At 47.3% G+C, this 27,313-nt stretch overlaps 1 protein-coding gene across 1 annotated transcript in view; it reads right to left on the bottom strand.

The window, feature by feature from the left end:
* Positions 1-27,022, bottom strand: part of PRKCH (protein kinase C eta) — a 231,865-nt gene extending 204,843 nt beyond the window's left edge. Inside the window, exon 1 of the mRNA XM_004597630.4 lies at positions 26,116-27,022. Within this exon, the coding sequence (XP_004597687.2) occupies positions 26,116-26,475 (360 nt within the window). The 5' untranslated portion in view covers positions 26,476-27,022. The remainder of the gene's footprint in view (positions 1-26,115) is intronic.
* Between the last annotated feature and the right edge of the window lie 291 nt (positions 27,023-27,313).

The raw sequence follows: 27,313 nt of genomic DNA on the forward strand, positions 1-27,313 counted from the left end.
TTCCTCACTCTGCCTCAGTGATGTACCCCAAGTGCATACAGTCTCCCCTCAAGCTATTCACGCCAGCACCTAACACAGTCTCTGGCCAAAGGAGAGGATGTTCAGCAAACACTGAGCAACGATGCTGACACGCAGATGTTGATATGCACCTGTGTGGACAGATGTGCAACGACAATGACCCAGCTTTCCTCTCTAGCCTCCTTCTCCTGTTCTGTCCTAACACTACACAGCAATCCTTGCCCTGTTTTATGAACAGAGGCAAGAAAACTGAATCTGCTGGGTGGTGCTCAGCTCATGGACAGGGGCAAGGATCTAGAGGACTTGGGAGGGACAGTGGGGGAGGCCAGCCCAGGCCGGCCTGCCAGGATCTTCCCAGGGAACTTGACCTTTCACAGACCTCTAGCAGGTCAGAGTTGAGGCTTAGATAGCTCACCTGGGCAGCTCGTGGAGGGTGGGTTCATGGAGACCACGTGGAAGCCTACCACAATGCTCCACCTCCACAAGTGCCACAACACGATACAGGCGGGAAAAAGAGAAATTAGCTCCTGACAATTCTCAAGCATCAGTACTCCAAAAAAGTGTAGAAAGTGGGACTCACAGATGAATTTATTTCAACAGCAAAATAATTTGAAATCCATGCACAGAGGGGTCTTCAAAACTATTTATGTAAATGAATATCACAAAGCATTTCAATATTTTCCATCCAAGTACATATCTTTGTGTCCCATGTTTCCATGAACTTTTTGAGTCCCCCTCATATATAGTAAAGCCAGTGGAAACAGGATTGGGTGATTGCTGGGCCTGGGAAAGAAGCAGAGAAACCCCCAAATGTAGGCAACTGCCTAGGTTGCCGTGTACCTATACAAGTGTTCCACGCCTGGGAGAAAAGCAGCCAATGGCTGCCCAGCCTTCTGGGCCTGGTTGAACCTAATTTTAGTTAACTACACCATGTAGAGTACCAGAATAGTTGCCTATTCTATTTTTTTTAAAGCTATATGGGGGCCCAGCGGCGTGACCTAGCAGCTAAAGGCCTCACCTTGAACATGCCCAGATCCCATATGGGCACCGGTTCTAATCCCAGCAGCTCCACTTCCCATCCAGCTCCCTGCTTGTGGCCTGGGAAAGCAGCCCAGGATGGCCCAAAAGCCTTGGGTTCCTGCACCTGCATGGGAGACCCGGAGGAAGTTCCTGGCTCCTGGCTTTGGATCAGGGCAGCACCGGCCGTTGCACTCACTTGGGGAGTGAATCATCAGACAGAAGGTCTTCCTCTCTGTCTCTCCTCTCTGACTTTGCAATAAGAATAAATAAATCTTAAAAAAAAAAAAAAACTATATGGGAAAGGCAAGGAACACTGGGCTGGGACACGCCACCCCAGGCCCCTCATGGGAGTGCTGCAAATTGTCAAGACAAGGGATAGTGGGGACATTTTGAAGTGAGAGTTGCTGAGGACATGTTTGGTAGGGGAGGCATGATTTCTGGGGACATAGAGACAGGGCCGCTGTACCCGCAGGTAGGTGAGAGAGCTAAGACAGAGTGGTTTAGAGTGTAAAACCACAGGGAATGTCTGAGATCAAGGCACTTGCCCACGTGGGAGACCTTGGCTGGGCTATTTAGCATACCTACTGGCACATGCAAAAGCTGGTGCTAGGAGGTATGTCTGGTTGGACTGGGCCGAAGCATACACCCACAAATATCAGCGCTGGGGTGAGCCACATCAAGCTGGGCTACTGCGCCCAAAAGAACACCAGAGAACTAGATCAGAGGGTAGATTCTGTAGGGCCCTTGTGGGCTTGTCTTTGTGGGACTACAGCACCTACTGGTTTGTGCAGAGAGCTGGGAGTGTGGGGGCAGAGTTAGGCTGGATTACAGAACTCACTTGAAAGAAAACCACCTCACACTCATGGGAGCTGGGGCTGGGAAGAAGCCAGGTGGGGCCAGGCTATAGCACACACCAATTCATGCAAAAGCCAGGACTGAGGGCAGACCATGCCAAGCAGGGCCACTGCACCACTGGCACCCATGGGATCCAGGATTAGGAGCAAGCCTGATAAGGGAACTTGGAGAACTCCCTTACTAAGTTCCAACACCTGCTAGGAAGCATAAGAACTGGGCCTGGGGTGCAGGCCAGCCCAGGCAAGGCTGAAGCACTCATCAGTATTTGTGTGGTCCACGTCACAGGACCCACTGGCGCACATGAGAGGCAGTATAGGAGGTAGCCGCACCTGGATGGGCTAGGCTGCAACACCCACCGAGAGCTGAGACTACGGGCAGGTCAGGCTGTACCTGCAGGCCTCAGGACCTGCTGACATGCACAATACCCAAGGCAGAGAGGAGGCCTGGCAGGGGAACCGTGGAGACTCCTGCTGAGATACTGCTTCCATAGGTGAATGTGAGAGCTAGGACCAGGGTGGGCTAGTCTGGGCAGAGCTACAGCACCCATCAGCCGACATTTGGTCTGGGTCTGGGGGCAAGCCAGGCTGGACAAGGCTGCTGCACCTGTTGGCATGAGAGAAAGCCAGAAAGGGTGCTGGCCAGCCATACCAGACCACAACTCCCTCTAGCAAGTGCCAGGACTGGAACTGAATCATGTCAGGCTGGCCTGCAGTACCCCATGGCAGGTACAAGACTGTGGCCAGGAGCAGGTCTGGTAGGGGAACTGTGGGTACTCACCCACCGGGCTACAGCTCCTGCTGGTAAGCATGAGACCCAGGGCTGAAAGTGAGACAGGCTGGTCAAGGCAGCAGCACTTATCAGCACACATGTGGGCTGGGTCTGAGGGCAGGTTGGGCTGAGCTAAGCTGCAGCACCCACTGCTATGCATGAGAGCCAGATCCTGTATCAACAGGAATGGATTGAGCTAAACCCACAGGACCCACGGGCACATGCAAAAACCAGGGCTGGAGGACGACCTGGTGGGGGTTTTTGAGGGTCACCTTGATGAGACCACAGCACTTGCTGATGTGCACGAAGACTGGGCCTGTGGCAGGCTGCACTAGGCTAGGCTGCTGCACCCATAATCATGTGAGAAATGGGGCCGGGGACAGAACTTATCAGGTACCCAATATGTACGTTGGCTAGTGCAGATGATGGGCCGAACCTGACCCTGCACGAGCTGGTGCACACAGGTGTCAAGTTTGAGGTCACACCCAGAAGGGGCAAAGTTTCTTAGGGGACTCCCCAGCTAGTTCACTGGATTCCAGCCACAGGGAAAATCACAAGGCATGTGGTCTGACCTTGGAGTGCATGCCATCAGGACTGGGCCTTCTTAGTTGCTGATGCCTGTACAGTGGACAGCATGCCCAGTTGCACATGGGGGCATGACCACCAGCTCATCTAAACCAGCAGAGCAAGTCAAGTGCCTCAGCAGGGGATGGAAAGCTGAACAGGTTGGACCACTCTCCTGGCAAAGCTTTGCAACATATTTCTGGACCCGGGATGCATGCTGAGGTGGACTTGGTCAACCAACAGACCTTGAAAGATTTTTCTCAACCCTGGTACAACAAAGCTGATGGCATCTCAGAACTATTAAAACCATTCAATTAACATCCTTGGAACATTCTTCCCACACTGGGGTCTCTAAGGCATGATAAAATGACTGTCCCCAATCCCTCGCATGCTGATGTAATTTGAAAGCAAAGAGCTGCCCCCCTCCCCAATCCTCTCAAGTAGACCAGGAGAATAAAAAGAACTGAAACATTTGTCCCACCCACTTATCTCCATACTTTGAATCTCCCCACGCTAATCGAAGGCCCACATGGGCACATATCCTTCTCAACTATTTAAACAATAATAAAAACAAAGTTAAAAATTAGGAAAACAAGATGCAATGGAGAAAGTAAAGCCCACGGAGATGCTCAGGTGATTGAGTCTGGTTGGGGAAACAGGAGGAGGAAAGGTTCAGGGAGGATGAGATGTTTCGGTATGGACATGTTGACTTGGAGATGCCCAGTGAACATCCATGCAGGTCTGGCCAGCCAGCCTATCAGTTACAGAACCTTGTTGTTGGGCCTGCTGGAGCCACAGCTTCACCTCTTCCCTCACAGTATAGTGTAAGGATTCAAGAAGACAGAGTTCAAAGCCCTTTAGCAAAGCCTGGCCCAGTTAGGAGTTAGGATTCAGTTAGGATTCAGGATTCAGAATCACAGGAGAAAGCGGAACAGAGAGACAAAACCTTTGGAGGAGAGGGCCCAGCGCAATGGCTCAGTTGGTTAACCCTCCCCTCATAAGCGCCAGGATGCCATATGAGCACCAGCTCATGTCCTGCCTGCCCCACTTCCCATCCAGCTATCTCCTTATCACCTGGGAAAGCAGTAGAGGATGGCCCAAGGCCTTGAGACCCTGTACCCATGTGGGAGACCTGGAACAGCCTCCTGGTTCCTGGCTTCAGCTCAGCTCAGCTCGGGTCATTGCACCCATTTAGGGAATGCACCAATGGATGAAATATCCTTCTCTCTGCTCTCCTTCTCTCTGTTATACCTGCCTTTCCAATAAAAATAAATAATTTTTAAAAAGAACTTTGGAAGTGAACATTTGGATTAGTAGCTAAGTAAGTGGCACATCTCACAATGGAGTACTTGGGCTTGTATCCCAGCTCTGGCTCCTGCTTTCAGGTTCCTGCTAATGTGGGTGCTAGGAGGCAGCCAGCAATGGCTCAACTTGTTAGGTTCCTGCCACATGCGTGGGAAACTCCACATGTGTGGATTGAGTTCTTCAGCTCTGAGCTCCAGTCTCAGTCCAACCCTGGCCATTGCAGCCATTTGGGGAGCAGAGGGGGGCATTCTCTGGCACTCTCTTTCTCGATCTCTCTCTCTCTCTCTCTCTCTCTGTGTGTGTGTGTGTGTGTGTGTGTGTGTGTGTGTGTCCCTGATTCATTTATCTCCCAGATGAATGAAAAGGAAGACAGAGACTTGGAGGCAATACAGTTAAAGCTGTAGATGGGCAATACAGTTAAGTGCAATATAGTTAAGGCCATAGATGGACAACACAGTTAAGGTCATAGAAATAGATGAGACAGTTCAGAATGACAAAACCCTAAGGAACACTAATATTTAATGAAGTTAAGGAATGACTGGGCCCAGTGCTGTAGCCTAGCAGCTAAAGTCCTTGTCCTACACGCACCGAAATCCCATATGGGTACCGGTTCATATCTCAGATGCTCCACTTCCCTTCCAGCTCTCTGCTTGTGGCCTGGGAATGTAGCTGAAGACAGTCCGAGGTTTTGGGACCCTGCACCTGCGTGAGAGACCCAGAAGAAGCTCAGCTCTGGCCATTGCAGCCACTTTGGGAGTGAATCATCAGATGGAAGATCTTCCTCTCTGTCTCTCCTTTTCTCTGTAAATCTGACTTCCCAATAGAAATAAATAAATCTTAAAAAAAAAAAGAATGATAGTGAGTTGCAAAGACAGTGGGAACACAGAAGTGGTAAGGTCCAAGAAGAAATCCAGCGGGGGAAGCATGCGAAGGGGAATATTACAAGCACCAAGGCAAACACGCCGTGACAATGGTGTCATCATTCCTGGGTCTGGCTAGAGCAGTGACCTCAGAGTGGCATCGCGGAGACAGGATGAGGCTGGCAGGCCAAGGGCAGACAGCTCCTGAAGCAGCAGAGAAGCGGAGCAAGCCAGGCCAAGGTGGTGGTGTGGTCTGCTCTGCTGGGGTTGGGGAGGCGGAGCAGCCTACATGGCCACCGTGGCCTGGCTTGCTCGTGGGTGTGCTTCTAACAGGAAGGGGTCCAAACGACAGTGGAGGAGAAGGTACACGAGAGATGTGGACCCGGGGAGAACACAGGGAGACCCTAGACGCAGCAGGTGGAAGGTACTCACACCAAGACTATCCTCTAATAAAAGCAATACGGAAGGGGCTAGGGTGCCGGTGGCCGTTCAGACCCCTGGGCTTCCAATTTCCTGTAACTCTAGTGTAAAAGCTAGGCAGCTCTATCTAAAAGCCACAATGAAGACCTTCTGAGTGTCCATATGAGGGCACAAGTGGGAAACTCCACGGGGCCAGACTTTGTTACATACACAAAGTATTAGAAAATACTATATAAAATTACTTCCAGGTTGTGAGCATAACCTATGTATGAAGGAGACTTGAATTTTGTCATTACATTACCTATGAACTTCTGCTCCAAAATCTACATCTATCCAACATCTGAAAACACTTTTGGTCCCAAGTATTCCAGGTAAGTGATGCTCAGCCCACATCTGCCTCCAAGGAGTAGTCTGGGTGCAGGAAATAAACAAACTCTCCCGGATCCTAACTCTGACTCTAGCCCGAGACCTTCCAAAATAATGCCCCAGAGAGAAATAAGAATGCATGGGTTTCTACCAGGACAGCAGGAGGGGCGCACGTGTAAGGCAGTTTAACTTCAAATAATAAAGGGAATGATAAGATAGAAAGGTTCATTTAACATCTTGGCACAGACAATTTTTCAGAATCATTATTTTTCCTATTTTAAAATCAAATTCTACGTATACAAGTTTCATGGGACCATGAGAAATGCAGTTCAAAGAGAGAAATAATTTCAAGAGTCATTTATCTTGCCAGAACAAGATATCTCGTAGAAAATGAGTTTACCAGGCAGCTGTCACTCCAAGGTCACCACTGTACCTTCATCTGCTGTGTGGCCTTCATCTGCCGTGTGCCCCTGGCCGATGGCCTGCTGTGACCCAGGGCAAACAACCATTATTATACACCTGACGCCTGCTATGCCAGATCAGGATCTAAGCCTCTGCAGTTTTCCGATTTTGAAATACACCTGTTACCACCCAAACAAATGTTCTTAGTGGGGTGGGTACTTGGTGCAACGGTTGAAATGCCAGTTGGAACACCCACACCCCATATCAGGGTCTGAGTTTGAGCCCCACTCCCAAGTCCAGCTCCCTACTGATGTACTCCATGTGAGGCAAGGGGTGACAGACGGAGTTCTGGACAAAGCTTCCAGTCCTGGTCCAGCCTTGTGTGATCCACTGTGGGCATTTAAGGAATGAACCAGCAGATGGGAACTCAGGGGTGTGTGTCTGTGTGTGTGCATACGTGTGCGCTGAATACCTCCAAAAATTGATTTTTTTAAATCCAAATAACCTGGGATGTCTCATCATTTAATACATGTTTCACATTTACTAAGGGGATTAAAAACCATCCTAACATACTCATTCTTTCTAAACTACGTCTAAGGCTGCTCTTAAAAACTCAGATAGACGGGAAAAAATTGTCCGTATCTGGAACATAAACTTTTAAGGGGAAAGTCTTTTAGCAAAAGTAATACATATCTTCTTAGATGTATTTATTTACTTATTGACGTATTTGAAAGGCAGGGTTACACATACAGAGAGAGAAATCTGCCATCCTCTAGTCCATCCCCTAAATGGTCACATGAAACCAGAACTGGGCCAGGTCAAAGCCAGAAAGCAGAAGCTTCATCCTGGTCTCTTATGAGGGTGACAGGAGCCCAAGCACTTGGACCATGCAGCTTTCTCAGGCATATCCGCAGGTAGCTGGAATGAAAGTGGGATGGTCAGGACTCCAGCCAGCATCCATATGAGGTACTGCTGTGGCAGGCAGTGACTTGAACCTGCCGCACCACAACAGATTCAAATTCCAGCCTCTTGAACCTTGAACGTTGATTCTGACCCAGGACAAGAGAACAATGAGGAATTCTTTCATTCTGCGGACGTTTCCTGAGTGAAGGGCCCTTATGCAGGCGCTGGAGAAGGCTGACGGTGTCCAGCATTCACAGAGGGAGCAGCATTTGATGGCTGAAAGCAGCAGGTCAGCAACCAGAGCAAAAACAGACACCCACAAACGTGTCCTCCTTCACCCCAGACACTGCACCAGCACTTCCCCAGCAAGCCAATACAACCACAGCCAGGTTCACATGCGCACGACAAGGTGGCGAGGGGGCCCTGCAGGAGAGCTAACCACAGCTCCTGCAGCCCACACACACCAAGGCCGAGCTAAACAGCAAATGCAAGCCTGCCCTGCCTTACTACAGAGCACATGAGACTTTTGTTCTGCAAGTTATCACACAAGCACAGATCAGAAATCTCTAACTTACAATCAACCTGCCCCAAAGCAAGAATCTGGCCAACAGACAGGGGTAGAGACTAACCACTGTCAAATGAGTCCAAAGAACACTCGCATTACTGCAAAAACAAAATCAGGTGCCCTTGAGCTCACCTAGAAATCTACATTCGAATGATGTCCTTCCAGCATTGCCATTTCCTTTCCAGAGAACCAGATAAACTCTTCATGCCCAACAACCAGTATTAGAAATTCAAACTCCAATCAAGACAAACACGTTTTAATGCCAATTTGAAGAGGCTGTTTGCCATCACTTCCCTTAACCACTGCAGCAAAAGTGCTCACTCTACCTTTTCTAAGTTCTGTTTGAGTTTTTTTCCAACCAAATATTGCAACTTCAGTCTCCAGCTCTTATGTTTACACTAGTTCACAACCCTCCATCTGCAAATGTCACTATGGTAATCCCAAATTCAGAGGGAAGATGCGTACACAATTCACCCCCAAGTCCCCAGGATTTGAGATAAAGGAGCCCTCTTCCACCAAAAACTAGACACTTGCTACTCATTTGCATCCCAGAATTTGGACAAAATGCTAAAACTGTGAGAAGACTGCACTCAAAAAATCTTTTTTGGGGCTCATGCTCTGGCACATCGGCTTAAGCCTCTGCTTGAGAAGCCAACATCCCACAAGAGCACTGGTTCTGAGACTTAGCTGTTTCACTTCCAAAACAGCTCCCAGCTAATTCTGGGGAAACCACGAAGACAGCTCAAGTAGAAGACTGGGATAAAGTTCCTGGCTCCTGACTTGAGCCTGGTCCAGCACAGCCACTGCCACCATTCAAAAAGCAAACCACCAGATGGAAGATCTCACTCCCTCTCTGCTTCTCCTTCTCTCTCACGCTCTTACAATAAATAAATATTTTTTAAAAATCTCTTTGGGATCTGTCATGATGGCTCAGTGACTGAATCCTCACCTTCTTCCACATGCCAGGATCCCACACAGGCACCGGTTAGTGTCTCAGCTGCTCCACTTCCCATCCAGCTCCCTGCTTGTGGCCTGAGAAAGCAGCAGAGGATGGCCCAAAACCTTGGAACCCTACACCCATGTGGGAGACCTAGAGAAAAATCCTGGCTTTGGAGCAGCTCAGCTCTGGCCATTGCAGACACTTGGGGAGTGAGTGAACCAGCAGACTGAAGATCTCTCTCTCTCTGTCCCTTCTTTTCTCTCTAAAATCTGCCTTTCCAATAAAAATAAATAAGTTTTTTTAAAAATCCCTTCTAACTTCCTATTTCTCTGTAAAGAAATGTCTTAAAAAATCCCTTCTAACTTTCTATTTCTCTGTAAAGAAATGTCAAAATGAATGTCAACAAAGGCCTGGGTCTATGACTTCTTACTTAAGGGCTCAGGCTTGAGTGATGGTGGTGGTGGTGATGGTGACCCTGATAACAAATGATTCCTCGGGGATGGCATGCATCACATGCTGTGCTAGATGACTCTCAGAAAGCCTGGAGAGGTAGGTACTATGTCAGCGATGAGAAAACCAAGGCTTGCAGGGATCAAATGCTCCCTGCTAATAAGAGGTAGAACTCATCGTTAAAGCCAACCTGGGTGACACCCAATCATCACACCATGATGCACTGATAATTATGGCGGCTGTCCAATAAACAGTCCTCAAAGCCTGCATTTGTGTATTATTAGTCTATAATTGCAGATTCTGCATTCTCATTTATGAGACTTAGGCAATTGCTAATATGTTCTTTTTATATTAAACACACATCGCATAGATGTTGAAGGAAAGATGAGAAATATTCAGCGATACCAAAATGGGCATGATCCCAAATTATTATAGAAACTTGATGGAGAGGCAGGTACTACAGTACAGCAGGTGAGGTCACTACCTAGGATTGCTGTTTCAAGTCCTGGGCATTCTGCTTCCAACCAGCCCCCTGCTAAGGCACCGGGGAAGCAGCAGGCAAGGACTTGTGTACATGAGCCCCTGCCATCCAGATGGGAGATCCAGATGTAATTCCTGTCTCCTGGCTTTGGTCTGACCCTGCTCCAGCTGTTACAGTCACTTGGGGAATGAACCAACAGCTGAAGAACTAACTCTCTCTCTCTCTCTCTCTCTCTCTCTCTCACACACACACACACACACACACACACACACAAACACTTTCTCCTTGTCACTCTGCCTTTCAAATAAATACATGTGGAAAATGAAATAAAAGGTTAGTTTAGGGATGGACGTTCAGCACAGTGGTCAAGATTCCCACATTCCATTTATGATGACCTGGGTTTGAGTCCCAGTTTAGCTCCCATTTCCAGTTTCCTGCCAATGCACACTCCGGGAGACCTGCTCCCCACCAGTCATGTGGAAGATCTGGACTGAGTTTCGGGCTCCTGGCCGTGGCAGAGATTCAGCGAGTGAACCAGCACATGGGAGAGAGTTCTCTGTGTGTCTGTCTCTGACTCTCTCACCATTGAATAAATAGAATAAATAACTTTTGTAAACTTTATGGTAAGTATATTGTGGTGTACAAAGGTTGAAAATAACTGTCTTAACACATGCATTTTCATGAACTTTGTGAAGCAAGATTCAGCTGTATCTAGTCATCCATAATGAGGTTTAATTTCCTTCAAGTCTACTGCAGTTATGTTTATTAATTCTCAACCTTAACCTTACAAGTTTGTTAAAAAAAAAACAACACTTTGGGGTCCTAGCACCTCCATCACTGCCATGCAATCTTTCCTGCACCGTAATTTCCTGAAGCCTTTTTTTTTTTTACATTTATGCAGCCACAGGAAACAAACACATCTTTTGGATATCCAAAAACACAGACTAAAGTTCCAAATCTGTTTCCTTTCCCCTTTCTCTCCTTATAGAACATGGTGTTTGCAGGGTAGGAATAAGCAGGTACCCCCCTCATGTCATCCCAGGGGCACCAACAAGACTAGGCACTCCCCCTCCTCAGGAAATGTCTGCATTACCACCTAAACAGGAGTACGTCTGCAAGGCAACCCTCTAAATGCCTTAAAAGCAACCAAAATAACCATTCCTGCAGGGCCCACATTGTGCTGGGCAAGTGCAATGTATAGAAGCGAATCTCCATACCAAACTAACATTAGCACTATAAGTAGCAGGGATGCCAACATACTAAGCTGACTCCATACCACCTTCTCTCCACCATCTCTGTTTCTTCACATGACCAACTGGTTCCCACTTCAGAAATGGTGCCTGAGCTATTCCCTCTGGGAGCCTTTTCTCTCCTCTGCATGTAGCTGCCTGCTACTTATCACCCAGGTCTGGGCTGAAATGTCACCCTCTCTGTGCCTTCTTCCTGACAACTCTAGGCGAAGTAGCCACCTTGTCACACTTGGTCTTGTCGCCCTGTTTTGATTCTCCACTTTGCACCTGCTGTCTTCTCCACCTGTTGCCTTCTTCCTCACTTCTTAGCTTGCTTTCTAGCTCTCTCGCTCTCTCTCTGGATAAGCCAGTGTTCTGGTTCAGAGCTCTCTGCCCTGTCTGTGGCATCCAAAAGAGTGCTAAACACACAGTGGGTGCACCATGAACACCTAAGAATGACTGGATGTTCTGAGCTGGTTGCTAGCCTCACCTCCAACTAGCAAAGGACAGGAAGGGGATACTGGCCAATGTTCTCCATTCCGCTGCATTTCCACCACCATTGAGGTGTTTTCCAGAAGCCAAAGTCCAGAGTGGAAGTTCTGAGAACAGCAGAAAACTTGCTGGGTCATCAGACACCAAGGGTAAAAGGAACAGAAAAACATGACCAATTTCTTTTTCATTTTTTAAAATTATGTTGATAATCTTTACATAGTTGATTAGGACACAAAGGGTCAAGGACTACAGGAAAGTGGGTAAGAACACTGTTTCCACATTTTCTTTCTTTTTTTCCCCCCCGTATCTGGGGTGAGTGGGGGAGATAAAGGGAGAAGTCCCACCCAGCTTCCCACCCATCCCAGGATCACCAACATGGGGCATGCTCCGAGGCTCCTGCTCAAGTAGTTTTGATAGTTCAAAAGTTCTGAATTACTGCCAATCTCACCATTCTAAGAACGATGAAATCTCTCCAGAATCCACTGGCTGACATAGTCCACTTTAGAGTCTCCGTTTGCCCAGAATTTCACTGCCAACACATAGTTAGGGTAGATGATCAATTTGTTCTATCCTCTGTCCTCTGTTGTGGCACCAAGTGTCCTCTGCAGGTTTTATGTCCTCTGCAGTCGATATGCTGTCCACTGCTCCATCTGAGCCTCTGAAGCAGCTCAGCTTTGACACATGCATTCCATGGTCAGACCAAAACATGACCAATCTCTAACCTTCTGTCTTAGCCCAATACATCAGTGCACCAGAACGCTCACTGTAGCTCAAAAAGAGACAAATGGTGCAAGAAAAAGGTTTGCAAAATAATGATTTTTTAGCTATTTTTTTTAAAGATTTATTTATATTTATTGGAAAGATGGATATACAGAGGGGAGAAGAGACAGAGAGAAGGACCCTCCATCCAATGACTCACTCCCCAAGTGAGCACAACAGCTGGAGCTGAGCCAATCCGAAGCCAGGAGCCAGGAGCTCTTCCAGGTCTCCCTCATGGGTGCAGGGTCCCAAGGCTTTGGGCAGTCCTCGATTGCTTTCCCAGGTCACAAGCAGGGAGCTGGATGGGAAGCAGGGCCACCAGAATTAGAACTGGCGACCACATGGGATCCCAGTGTGCAAGGCAAGGACTAGCCACTACGCCATCAAGCCGGGCCCAAAACAAATGATCTTTTTTAAAAAAAAGCATTGGTGTAGAAGGCAAAGAGACCAAGATTAAGACAGAGATGTTCTATCCAGTGGTTCATCCCCTAACTGCCCCAAACAGCCAAGATGGAGCTATGCTAAAACTAGGAGTCTGGAACTTAATCTGTGTCTCTGACATGAGTGGCAGGGACCCACATACCGCAGCCATTCACTTGTTGCATGGTGTGTACTAACAGGAAGCTGGAGCCGGGATTCAAACCCAGGCACTCTAATATGAGACGCAGGAGTCACAAGCAAGGTCTTAACCGTTAAACCAAATGCCCACCCTGCTATGATTTTTTACGGGGAAAAAGTTTACATTAACAAAATACACCAAGCCAAGATCATTCAAACTGTCCTAGTTTTTTTTTCCCCCATCTACTGCAGACCTCAAAGAAACCCTTTCAAAAATAGAGGCTTTGAAAATGCCGACATAAGCACAGCCATGTAGGTCCAAAAGTAGGTTACCACCTAGAGTATGTTACCAGGAGCCAGAAGCAACGGAAAACACGGTGGGTTTTTTCAAGTACTTCTTTTTCTTCACAATACATAGGTCCTTTTTTGACCAATCAATAATCTTCTCTAATTGATTGCAGTGGATATGTTCCCAAGTACAGATGAAACAGCAAAACCATGCCGTGAGAACCAGGAACTCAGAGAAACCTAACTATTGGCCGTGTTTTAACAGTTTCTTTATGTGGGTGCTGTACTCAAGGTCAGTGCTTCAGGTGACCCAATGTCACCGTTCCCAGAATATGCTCAAGATGTCCACACAAGTGACCTTCCAAACATTCAGGGAAAATGGTAGGTTGGGGGGGGGAGAACAAAACTACAGATAAATCTCCAATTTTTTTACCCCAAAATTAAGCCCCATTTCATTCCATTTTCCTAACACTGTAAGTCTACAGTAAAGCACCCAAGAGACCCACGGCTTGCACAAATGCATGATGCTCAGGGATTTGGACTAATATAGGAATGATTTCAGGTGTTCCTCCAAATACCATTTTGGAGCTAGGGGCAAATCTAAGCCTGGGCAGAACAGTGTCCAGGAGACACTTTCTGAGAAACAGAAGGATAGAACCAAGACTGGCACTCAGGCTGCCCAGCCCTCTGACATCACAGGTGAGCAAATGAAAGCCCAGCCCAGGAGAGGCCACCACGCCACACCTGTACGCGGTGGAGGCACAGAGACGGTGCTCCACACATACAAGCAATCACATGACCGACAGTCACAAGGCAGCTTTGTGGGTTCAACTTAAGCGCCTGGAGAACAGGGGCTAGGGTGATACTGGAGGCCCAGGATGAATACAGAACATGTTCACACTGGCCCCAAATGATGAATTTTTGTTCACAAGTTTATGAGGCATTCGTGTTGACTGTGGTTCCGTCTTCCAGCAAACTTGTCAGTGTTTCGCCATAAGCACAAAGTTGGTAACCTTACAGAAAGGAGTTCTCTCCGTTTGAGGTCAAATGTGTACAAGTGTAAAATGGTTACATTTGTAAAGAATCCAAAGAACTTTCTGGAAGGCAAAGCATAATAAAAGCACTGCTGGTATCTCTCATAAGTGGTCTTTCTGAGACAAAAGTTCAGTGTGGGGGGCCAGCGCAGCAGCATATTGGGGTAATTCTCTGCCTACAAACATCCCATATGTGTACCAGATCCTATCCCAGCTGCTCCTTCCAAGCCAGCCCCCTGCTTACAGCCTGAGAAAGCAGCGGAAGATGGCCCAAGTCCTTGGGCCCCTGTACCCATGTGGGAGACTCAAAAGAAGCTGCAGGCTCTTGGCTTCTGACTGGTCCAGTTCCAGTCATGTGACCATTTGGGATGTGAACAAGCAGAAGGAAGATCTTTCTCCTTCTGTCTCTTTTTCTCTCTCAGCAACTCTGCCTTGCAAGTAAAATAAATAAATCTTAAATAAAAAAAGTCTCATGCGTTTTGACAACTACTGCTCTAACTGGTATGGCAGAAACACAGGAACACCTCCCTCCTGATAAAGCCCTCTAGGTTACATGAAAATTCTCAACAAAAATTTCCTGTCTCACAGAAAAACCTTGAGCGCAGCACTTAAAACATGATGTGGCCAATGCCATTGGGCTCAATCTTCCATCTAATTAAAACCTCTGTCCTGTAAGTGATTTACAGTGTGTGTCATCAGAAAGGGTGGGTGTGAAGCCTGGGGACAACAGACACTTGACTACAAGGCTTTAATCACCACGAAAAGCCATCAACAGTGGGATTCTCAGCCTCTCTCTAAGCACCACCGTTCAGAGGAGGAGTCCCTTAGTGGACACTAAGACACACTACCGCATGACCAGAAACAACGGTGCTCTGTGTCTCCTGTGACTGACGTCAGGCCAAGGAAATAACACCAACGGCGCTTCCAATGCCAGACAAGTTGCTGAGAGATGAGCGATCCTTGCTAAGCCTGAGCAATTTAGATTAGCAGAGAAGTCAAATCTTAGGAGCTGCTAACTTTGATCATTCATAATTTATCCGTGTTCTTAAAACCAAACCAGACAAAGGAGGAGAAATGGCATCACTGCCTGATACAAGGAGGAAGAGGCTTAAGGCCGTTCCAGGGTAACCACCTCAGGATAGAAACCAGGGGACAGAGCTGAAGATACACAGAGACTTCATCACAGCTGACAGGTGACAAAGCTACACTGGTGGCCTCCTATCAACCCTGTGCTCAAATGTATACTGAAATACAAAGACACAACTGTATATGCAAGCAGATATCTAAATATATAAAATCAATGTGTTCACAAATAAACCTAAGTAAACGCGTCTATGTTTCTGTAGTCATTAAATGTATGTGTGTGTGTGTGTGTGTGTGTGTGTGTGACACTTCCTATGAGGTTGGACAACAGTAACACTTGAGACAGAGCCTTTTCTTCTTTTTTTTTTTCAAAAGAAAGGGTCATCCCACATTGATGAAAATTAGTAGTGACTGACTATACTAGGGAGACTTTTTTAATGATTTACGTACTTATTTGAGAGAGAGAGAGAGAGAGAGAGAGATCTTCCATTTGCTGGTTCACTCGCTAAGCGGCTGCAATGGCCAGAGCTGAGCCAGCCTGAAGCCAGAAGGTCCCTCTGGGTTCCCCATATAGAAACAGGGGCTTGGGCCCGGCGGCGTGGCCTAGCGGTTAAAGTCCTCACCTTGAAAGCCCCGGGATCCCATATGGGCGCCGGTTCTAATCCCGGCAGCTCCACTTCCCATCCAGCTCCCTGCTTGTGGCCTGGGAAGGCAGTGGAGGACAGCCCAGTGCATTGGGACCCTGCACCCGTGTGGGAGACCTGGAAGAAGTTCCTGGTCCCGGCATCGGATTGGCGTGTACCAGCCCGTTGCGGCTCACTTGGGGAGTGAAACATCGGATGGAAGATCTTCCTCTCTGTCTCTCCTCCTCTGTGTATATCTGGCTGTAATAAAATGAATAAATCTTTAAAAAAAAAAAAAAAAGAAAGAAACAGGGGCTCAGTGCTTCGGCCAGCTCCGACTGCTGTCTCAGGCATATTAGCAAGAAGTTGGATCAAAGTGGCACAGCCGGGACTTGAATCAGAGTCCATTTGGGATGCCACTGTCATCCTCCCCACCCAAACCCCAGCCCCTGAGCAGAAAATCTGGTTCTCATATTCTGAAAATAAAGACTCAAATTATGGGGCCACCAACTCAAAGGGCTTGACTTCCTACTCCTGCTCTGAACGAGCCCATCTTTCCACCTCAACACCCTGGTCATTTTATAATCCACACACAGCAGAAGGTATCTCATCACTGAAATATGGCATTACTGTTTTCCATCCAAGAGAAACAAGAGGATAATGAAATTTCGTTCCCTCCCAAACCTTCCAAAGATGGAAACATGCCTGTGCCCCTTCAGTTGGCTAAAAAGCCTCTCCAGGGAAACATCACCAGATCAGCAGCCCCTTTCAAACTACCCTTTAGGGAAAGAATCTTCACAGTTATTTAACCAACACAGGCTGTGGCCAGCTACACTGGGGCCTGGAAAACAAGCTCTCTGCCTTGCCTCCAGGAAGATGTTCCTGATCTCCCTATTCCTGAGCACCCCTTGGGTTCTGTGATTTTCAAATTGTTTCTGTTATTTTATCTTCAGTCTCTCTACCCCCTCAGAACATCACATCTATGAAGCAAGGGATCACTTTTGTGCAGTCCACTTGACTTCTGGGGTAGAGCCCAGACTTGTCCCTAGTGCGTGTTCACTGGCTCATGCAAAGCTCGGCAATTTCAAAATAGGAATAAGCTGTTAGGGCAGCTATGCAAGAGCCATGAGGATGAATCTTAGTCCATCACCAGCCACGACTGCTCACCTCCTGCTCCTTCAGAATGGAGGGCCTCAGGGTCTCATCCATACAGGGCCTGGAAAGCTGATGTCCAGATCCAAACCAGCAAAATGACCTAGGACCTTTGAGAACCTAAAGAATGCTCCTGGAAGCCAGGCACAGAGTGTAGATGGAAAAAGATGAGAGAAGGACAAATCATGAAGAACATTATAGAGGAAACCTGGGCCACATCATGGAGAACATTGTATATCATCTTAAGACATTCAGTACCACAGAACAGAATTTTAAGTAAAAGGAAAGATTACTCATTTGACAAAATTAGGAAGTTATTTTAGATTACAGTAATAATAAGACTGGAAAACAGCAGTCAGACACTGAGATACTTCATGTGTGTGTTTATCAGATTCTGATAAAATGGAGCCATGCAAGTGATTCACTCTATTGTTTTATATTAAAAAAAAAAAACTCTGAAAATCGAAAGCACTTTTTATTCTAAATAAACGCTGCCCACCTCATAAAAATGCACTGAACTTTTACCATCACCACTAATCACAGTTCCAAACACTTGTTAGACACCAAAACTGCACCAAGAGTTGCAAAAGACACAATGATTCATGCTCCTCCCACCACCCACTAATCAAGCACGCACTTTGGTGTTCCAAGGCTGAAGAAATAGTCCTTCCATTTCTTGCTTCTGCCCTGTATTTAAGGTATGGGACCTCTGTGGATGAAAGAAGTTACACTGTATCTCAAGTTTGGAAATTGTATACTTTTTGAGACTTTTAAAACAAAGGAAAAATAACAGAATTTTCCACACACAGGGTTTACAATCCATTATCATATTCAAAGGGCAAAAGAATTTGGCCCAATCCCCGAAGCACATTTCAGTATCTCATCGATGGATTTCACAGAGTGAATGCAATTATGGTCATTTGCTGCCATCATGGGCATTTCCCAACTCACTCTGTTTCTCTTAGAAAGATGAGTAAAATATTTAAAGAAAGGTGTTCCCAGAGTACTTACACTTTACTTGCCTCCAAATCACTTAAAATTGTCTTTGTTCCACAAATTATTTAGTGCCTTACGTGTACCTGTATCCAGGATACCGCTCAAGATACTGGTACAGAACACAGATTCACAGAGGTGGGGCCGGAGCTGCCAAGGCACTTACATTCTAGCAGAGCAAAGCATAACATGCAAGTGAACTAACAGAGCAAGCTCAGAGAGTGATGAATGCAATGAGGAATGACAAGATAATACCATGACCAAGAAAATGGTCTCCTGGGGGACCTGTGATGCCCAGCCTGCAGGAAGGCAAGCAGCCAGCCCAACCAAAGCAAAACTTTTACAAATACAAGGTGTGACATTGCCAATGCAACCCACAGATTCTGGAGAAAACCTCCCTGAAAGTGTTTTTTATTTTATTATTTTTCTCTAAAACACTATGTGCTAAGTAGTAATCAGTGACAGACACTTAGGGTGGGAGGTGGGGAGAACATGAGAATAAACAACTAAACTACAAAGCACAGAAGAGAATCCAGTGCTAGATTCTCTGGAAGCGTTTTCATGGACCTAGCTGGAGGAATCAGGAGAAACAGTCAGCAACTGCCCCGTGGGTACCAGCCAGCCTCACCTCACAGGATGGCAAAGCAGGTGTCTCTCTGAGCAGGGAGGGAAAGCAGCTCTCAGGGGGGCTGCAGCAGGAGACAACCTGGGAAGCTGCCAAGCAGGGTCTTCCTTCCTCAGGAGGAACCAAGGTCATTCCATGACGCAGCCTCCAGCTCCGCCTACCACCCCCATGTCCTCAGAGCCCTGCATCAACTATCAGATGCCAGTCGCAGTTAGAGAAAGTCATCAACCCAGTGGCAAATACATGGAAAAAGGCAGGAGGGCCTGGGCTTAGGCAGACCTTCAGTTTTCAGAACTCCGAGAATTTATGCTAACTCAACAACTTTAAGAAAAGGCAGAAAAAAAAAAAACAATCCAGCAGTTGGTGATTTCAAAAATGAGACCATGTCCAAAAATTAGAAACTAATTTAATAAATGTGTTTTATGATTGTTTTTTTCACACTCGTACCCTGAGAAATATTCTGTGAGCTACACAGGCAATCTGATTTTCAAGTCAGAATGAGCTCAAATCTAATTCTGTCATTTACTGGCATCCATTTAACATCTTCAGCAGCATAAGGAATATAAATTCTTACTGCTTCTCTGCAGTTGGAGTTTTTCTAGCGCTTTAGTCAGGTGTAACTGTCATGCATGCGGAAAACTTTGACACATTTGCATAACAATCAAAATAATAAGTATCTCCACCTCTCCTCAAAGTTGCCTTGTGTTCTTATTATACTCCAACCCTTCCCCATTCCTTGGTAATCCATTATTTCCCACTCAAAAGCAACCACTGATCTGCTTTGTGTCGCTACAGACTTGCTTTCCTTCTCTATAATTTTGGATAAATGGAATCATATGTTACATATTCTTCTTTCTGGCCTGGCTTTTTTTCACTCAGCATAATTCTTGTCAGGTTCATCAACGCTGTTGCATGTATCAATGGCTCAACTCCTTTCACCGATTGCTGTTCCACCGTAAGGCTACACCACACCGTGTTTTACCATTCATCAGCTGATGCTCAATTGAGATAGTCGCAGGTTGGGGCTATTACAGATTAAGAAGCTATGAACACTCAGGCACAGCCTTTGTATGAATGGTTCACCTCTCTTAGTAAATGGGTAAGCGCAGAGAGGTCGTGCGGTAACTGTATGTTCGTGGCAAGAAACCACCAAAGTATCTCCCAGTGTGATTACACCGCTCTGCATCCCTGATAGTACTGAGTGAGGGTGCCACATGTTCCACTCCCTCATCAACACTAAGTACGGCGAGTCGCACCAACTGCAGCCTTTCCAGTGAAAGCGGACTGATGGCTCATTTTGGTCTGAATTTATATTCCCTTAATAACTAATGCATGTGAAAGTCTTTTAACGTGTTGTTTGCCACAGAAGTGCTTATTCAAACTTCCGACACTTTTTTAATCGGGCCTTTTTCTCACTGAGTTGTCAGATTACTTTTATAGAGTCATGTGACAAATCTTTGGTCCAGGGCCTGGAGTTATGGTTCAATTGACTAATCCTCCCCTTGCAAGCACGAGGATCCCATATGGGCACCAGTTCATGTCCAGCTGCTCCACTTCCCATCCAGCTCCCTGCTTGTGGCCTGGGAAAGCAGTCAAGGACGGCCCAAAGCCTTGGGACCCTGCACCCGCATGGGAGACCTGGAAGAGGTTCCCAGCTTCTACCAGCTCAGCTACAGTCACTGCAGTCTTTCAGGGAACAAACTTGAGCATGGAAGAACTTTCTATCTGCTCCCCTTCTCTCTGTAAATCTGCCTTTCAAATAAAAATAAATAAAACTTTTAAAAAAATAAAAACATATCTTTTGTCTGATTCATACGTTGCGTGTATTGCTTCCCCAGTCTATGGCCTTTGCTTTTATTGAGCATCCTCTGAGAAGCAATAGCTTTTAATCCTGATACAGTCCAATGTACAGATCTTGCTTAATACTCAGGGCTTTTTGTGTTCTATCTACAATAAACTTTGCCAACACCATAGTCACGAAGGTCCTCTTCCTGTCAAGCTTTTACGTTCAGGTCTAGAATCTATCATGAATTAATGTTTATTTTGTACTGCTGCATTGGCTATCCAGTTCTTCAAGTCCTACTTGTTGAAAGGACCAACGTTCCACTATTCAGCTGCCTTCTTGGTATCTCGATCAAAAATCAATGATCAAATTGTGTGGCTCTATTTCCAGACTCTCTTCAGTATCTTAATTACTGTGGTTCTTTTTTTTTTTTCAAGTTTTTTTTTTTTAATTGGAAAGTCAGATACACAGAGAGGAGGAAAGACAGAGAGGAAAATCTTTCATCTGATGAGTTACTCCCCAAGTGACTGCAACGGCTGGTGCTGAGCTGATCTGAAGCCAGGAGACAGGAGCCTCTTCTGTGGGACTTGATAATTGTAGTTCTACAGTGAACTCTGAAGTGGCACAGAGTAAGTTCCCCCAATTGGCCTTTTTTCAAGACTGTTCTTAAGCCAATCTAAATCCTTCACGTTTCCATATCAATTTTTGAATCCATTTCTTGCTTGTTTTGGGGTTTTTTTGGTCTGTTTTTTTTCCCTAATTGGAATCCATTTCTAATTTGTTCCATTTCTAAAGCAAAGCTTGAGATTTTCTTTTTCTTTTTTTTAAAGATTTATTTTATTTTTATCACAAAGTCATATATACAGAGGAGGAGAGACAGAAAGGAAGATCTTCCATCCAATGATTCACTCCCTAAGTGACCACAATGGCTCGTGGTATGCCGATCCAAAACCAGGAGCCAGGAACCTCCTCCAGGTCTCCCACACGGGTTCAGGGTCCCAATGCATTGGGCCGTCCTCGACTGCTTTCCCAGGCCACAAGCAGGGAGCTGGATGGGAAGTGGAGCTGCCGGGATTAGAACCGGCGCCCACATGAGATCCCGGGGCACGTTCAGCACTAGGACTCTAGCCACTAGGCCACTGCGCCAGGCCCAAAGCTTGAGATTTTCACTGGGATTACATTAAATTTACTAATACTTTGAGAAGAACAAAGGTCCTAACAGTATTAAATCTTCCCATTTGTGAATACAGTGTATCTAGTTCTTCCATTTATTTTAGCGATGTCTTGTCACTACCAATGTGGTAGTTTTATCTTCCAATCTTCTTGCTCATTTCATTACATTGCGGAATTCACTGGCATAAAAGTTGCCCATAAAATTCTTCTGATACTCCCTTAATGTCTGTAGGATCTGTAGTGATGTCCTCCCCTCAGCCCCTTCATTATTCTAAAGCTGACAATCTGTCTTTCACTCTCTCTCATACTCTGGCTTAAGATTTTCAACTTTATTGTTGGTTTTTTTAAGCCATCTTTTTGTTTCACTGATTTTTCTCTTATTCTGTTTTCTACTTGACTGACTTTTTTGTTGTTGTTGTTGTTTGTTCTAATTTCCTTTACTTACCTTAGGTTCAATTTTTCTCTTCCCATTTAATTAAGAGAAAATTTTAGGTCTCTGACCAGAGATTTTCCTTTACAATTTAAGAGTTTAATGCTATGAATTTCCATGTGAGAACTACTCTAGCTGCAGCCCATCACCTCCTTGAACTTAACATAGACTGTATAATATACAGCCAGTGAACAGATATTTGTCTGCTGTTTGTCAGGAACTTGGCTTGATACTAGGACTACATTGCCTAAAACACAGCAGATCCCCTGGGGCCAGCACAAAGTTCAACTGGCTAATCCTCTGCTTGCAAATGTTGACATCCCATACGGGCACCAGTTGATGTCCCAGCTGCTCCACTTCCCATCCAGCTCCCTGCTTGTGGCCTGGGAAAGCAATCGAGGATGGCATAGCGTGCTCTTGGCTCTGGCTTCAGAACAGCTCAGCTCTGGCCATTACAGTCATTTGGGGAATGAAACAGCAGATGAAAGATCTTTCTGTCTCTCATTGTCTTTGTAAATCAGTCTTTCCAAAAAAAAAAAAAAAAAAAAAAAAAAATCCTTAAATATATATATACTGACCCCTTCTTGTATCAAACTCAGGAAAAAATTACCAATACTAATGACCAGGTCCTTGATACTTAGAAAATACATTAAACCAAAGCATACCATGTCTTTGAAAAGCTTTTTGACTACATTTTACTTTAAAAAAAATTATGTGTGGATTTCAAAAAAACTTTGCACTAAAATAAAGTTATCATTTTATTCCATTTTCCATTTATTTTTTGAAATATCACCATAATTTTATTCTAACAAAAAAGTAGCTACTGTTTCAAGGTTAATCCCCACCAGATCCTCTTGTCTTGACTTGGCAAAAATTAAGTTACCAAGTTTTCCAAAAGCTAGCTATCTTCTTACAATACATATGAATTCAATGTAAGCAAATTCAATTACCTTGCTTGGAATTGTCAGAATAAACACACTTTCCAATATATACACTGAAAAACTAAATAACATTTTTACAGTCCTGAACTCTGAAAGCACCTTCACTCTAAGTATAAAGGATAATTTTGACAATAATCATTCCACCTACTCTCCCAAGTATTTTCTTAATATTCTTAACAAAAAAGAAACATCACTCTACCCATTCTGAATGCTCTATACTTCAGTTGTGATTTTTTAGGTTTTTCTTTTACAAATTTTTATGTATGTGAAAGGCAGAGTTACACAGAGAAAGAGATGGAGAGACACAGAGAGGGAGATGATCCATCCACTGGTTCACTCTCCAAATGGCCACAATGGCCAAGGCTGGGCCAGGCTGAAGCCAGGGGTCAGAAGCTTCTTCCTAGTCATCCACATGAGTTTAGGAGCCTGGGCGCTTGGACTATCTTTGCCTGTTCTCCTAGGCTCATCAGCAGGCAGCTGGAACAGAATTGGAACAGCCAGGAATGGAACTCTGCCCAAATAGGATGCAGACATTGTGGGTGGCTTACTCCACTAAGCCACCAATGCCAGACCTTCCTCATAGTTTTGAAACACTCAGGAATTTTTTTTTAAATCATTATTATTTATTCTAATAGAATATGAGTGTATGACAAATTAGGGGCACTAAGATCGCTGAAATGCTGACCCAAGGTATGGGCACTTGGTCCGGCAGTTAAGATGCCCTTTGGAACACTTTCATCTTACACCAAAGTATCTCAGTTCAAGTCCAGCCTCCAATCCTACTCCAAGCTTCCCAGTAAAGTGCTCCTTGAAAAGCAGCAGCTTGACGGCTCAAGCAGCTGGGTCGTGGCCACCAGAACCGAGTCCCCAGTTCCCAGCTTTGTCTTGGCCAGTCTTGGCTGCCACAGGCATTTGGGGTATGAACCAGCAAACAGGAGTTGACCCCCTCTTTCTTCTCTCTCTCTGCCTCTGAAATCAAAATTAAAAATAGTTTTAAATTGCTGAACCTACCCTACCAGTCATATTTTCCAAAACACCACATGGGGTTATAGCAAGCATCTAAGAATAGTTAGAACTATAAGAATTTCATTTACACTTAAATCTCTACCCATGCTGTGGTACAGTAAGTAGTTCTTAGCCATCAGGTGGCTCTTCCTCCATTTGCACTTCATCAGGCACTCATCTCCTGCTCTTCGTGTTGGCCACAGATCATCGGCCTGGACTGTGCCCTGAAATCACCTGGGAGCCACAGGACACTTACATGGGGAACCCACGACCAGAGCTTCTTGATAGAGTTTGCAAAAATGGGGTTTGGTAGGGTTGTGCAGGTGATTCAAACACAGGGTAGGGATGAACCGGCCCAATGTGGGCTCCTCCCAGAGGGCAGGCCTGCCAAGCCTACTGGCCAATCTACACCCCAAGAACCTTCCAGAGCTTTGCCCAACAGAACTTCTAATCAGACACTACCTCAATCACCTCACTAGGATTTCTCACTTCATTCTTTCCTTTTCTTTTTTTCCTGATTGGTGGATTTGAAAAGCAGAGTTACTGAAGGAGAAAGGCAGACAGCTTCCTCCCCACTGGTTCACTCCCCAGACCACTGCAGCAGCCGAAACAGGGCCAGTGGGAAGACAGGAGACCGGAGCTTCCTCTGAGTCTCCCACGTGGATGCAGGAGCCCAAGCACTTGGGTCACCTTCCACAGCCTTCCCCGGTGCACCAGCAGGGCACTGGAACAGAAGCGGAGCAGCTGGATTTTAGAGCAGAGCTTAGATGGGATGCCGGGGCTGCAAGCTACACCCCTAGCCTCATTTTGGAAATCCACGGGAGACCACGTATGCCTCTCACTGTTTCTCATCCATCCCTTTCCAGTCCACCTCTCCATTCCTCAAAGGTAGGCTGAAGGGTAACTTAGTATAATTTGATGGCTGAAGTCAGGATTTTCCCTACTCCTATTTAAAAGAAAGGAATAACTCCGCAAGACAGCTTTAACTTTAGACAATGCATGGTCAAGCTACCAATTCTTCGAGGTTTAAAATAAATCCATAAATGAATTTTAAGCAAGAGCTACTGAATTCGACCAACTACAAATAGCAGATTTTCAATACCAATTCTGGGTTAGGAACTGTCACCCTGCAGAACCTTAAATCATGAAACCGTTCCAAATATAAACCATATACTCCATTTTGCTGAAGCAGATCACTCTATTATAACCACCACCCAGTCAGCTCAAAGTGGGATAGTTAACACCTGCATGGCAAACACACGATGCAGGAATCTACACGCCAAAGTCCTTTAGCATTGTCTGGAAATTGTATTCACAACAATAACTTTGCCTCGTGAGAAGATGGGAGCAGCAACGGGACAGCAGGGGCAGCAGGGGCAGCAGGGGAACCCCGGCAGAGTCCCCCGCCCAGTGGGCCGGCCTCTGTCCAAGGCTGCTGCCTGCGGAGATCCGCACTAGAGCACCCACAGGTAAAATCTAAGATCCCGGGCAAACTGCTAACACAGAAGCCTCTGTCTGCTTGCAAGACCCGGGCCCTGCAGCGCTGCGGCGGAATGGATGTACAAGCCGAAACACGTGCGCACGTCTGCGCCGCCTAACCCACACGCACCCATAAACATTATGAATAATACTCGCGAGAATGCAGCGCTTTCTCTTAAGAAGCGCTTGAAGCACTCCTGCTCAAAGCGTGGCACTTTCACACCAGCCTTTCCTGAGATAGCTGGGGGTGCCCACACCGCAAAATCTGCTCACAGATGGGTAACCGCCCTGGCCACCCTCGACATGGACCCCGCTAAGCCCCAGCCGTCGGCCCCACACCGAGGACAGAGCCCAGGCCGGCTTCCTAGAGACACACCTGCGCCCGCACACACCCACCGCGGCCGCGTCACCAGGGCCGCGGCCACCTGGGCGAGAACAACTTCTGTAGGGAATTCCCTCCGCTGGAGCGCCAGGAATGCTAGAGCCAACGCGTTTTCGGAAAATGGGGCCCGCTGAAAGCACACAAAGGGCAGGCGATCGCGGCTACTCACCCAGCCCTCGAAGGTGTCCGAGGCGCCGGCCGTGCGCAGCAGTTCCTGGAACTGCAAGGTGCAGTTGGCCACGAAGTGGTCGTAGCCCAGGGGCGTCTCATGGAAAACAGCCAGCTCCAGGTGGCCGCCGTCGGTGACGTTGGCGCAGAACTCCTCGTTGTAGGTGGGTTTGTTGGTCTTCTGCTTGGTACTGGTCTGGCCCACGCGCACCTGGTCCACGCTCACGGTCAGGTAGGGGTCCAGCAGCTGATAGCCCTTCTTGAAGAGCGAGTGCCGCAGGGACCAGCGGGTGGGCTGCAGCCCCACCGCCTCGCCGATGCGGACCCTCAAATAGCCATTGAACTTCATGGTGCCGGACATTGCCGACGCCGACGCCCCAGCCCCGGGGAGGAACGCGCCGGTTCGCACGGGAGAGCGGGGAGCCCCGGCTCAGGCCAGCCCGCGCGGCAGCCTCAGGCGTGGAGGCAGCTCCGGGAGGAACCAGTGCCCAAGCCCCCCTTGGCCGGCCATTCTGTCGTCTCCCTGGGACACTCTCCCCTTCCCTCCTTCCCTCACTCCCCGGCTCCCGAGATGGAAAGGAGGGGAGCCCGTCACCGAGCCCTCAGCAGTCAGCAGGCCGGGGGAAGCCCTCCGGGGCGCGCAGCGCGTCCCGGGGGGGTGCTGGCGCGGCACTCGCGCCTTCTCCAAGGCTGAGAAGCTCCTCTCCGCCGAGAGCTGGAGCGACCCGTCCGGTGAGCTCCAGCCCCGAGCGTCTCCTCCCCGCCTCCTCCTGCTTCTCTCCTCCTGCCCCCGCCTCTCTTGCCGGCTCACGCTCTCCCCCCCTTGGCGAGCTTCAAACCAGGAAGCAGCTGCCACCGCGGCCGCCGCATCCCCGGCGGGAACCTCGCGCCTCCTGCCTCAAGTTCACAGCACCTCAGCGCCGGCTCCCGCGCCTTCCGGATCCCGGGGGCGTGGCGCGCGCGCGCGCATGTGGCCCGGCCCTGCGCGCGCCCTCCCGCTGGCCTGCGCCGCCCTGCGCGCGCTCCCGGCTGCGCGGGTCTTTGCTGAGCTCGGCGGGCTGGCGACCACCCGTGGAGCAGGTTTCTTGGGGAGGGGGGGTTTCCTAACCCGGCCCAAGCAAACACCTGAGGCTTGGCTCCCAGGCCCGGGCGGGGCTGGGAGGCGCGAAGGATTGGGAGGAGCAGCAACAGCAGGAGCA

This window comes from Ochotona princeps, chromosome 26 (assembly GCF_030435755.1).
Source record: "Ochotona princeps isolate mOchPri1 chromosome 26, mOchPri1.hap1, whole genome shotgun sequence".
In the NCBI taxonomy this organism is placed as follows: Eukaryota; Metazoa; Chordata; class Mammalia; order Lagomorpha; family Ochotonidae; genus Ochotona; species Ochotona princeps.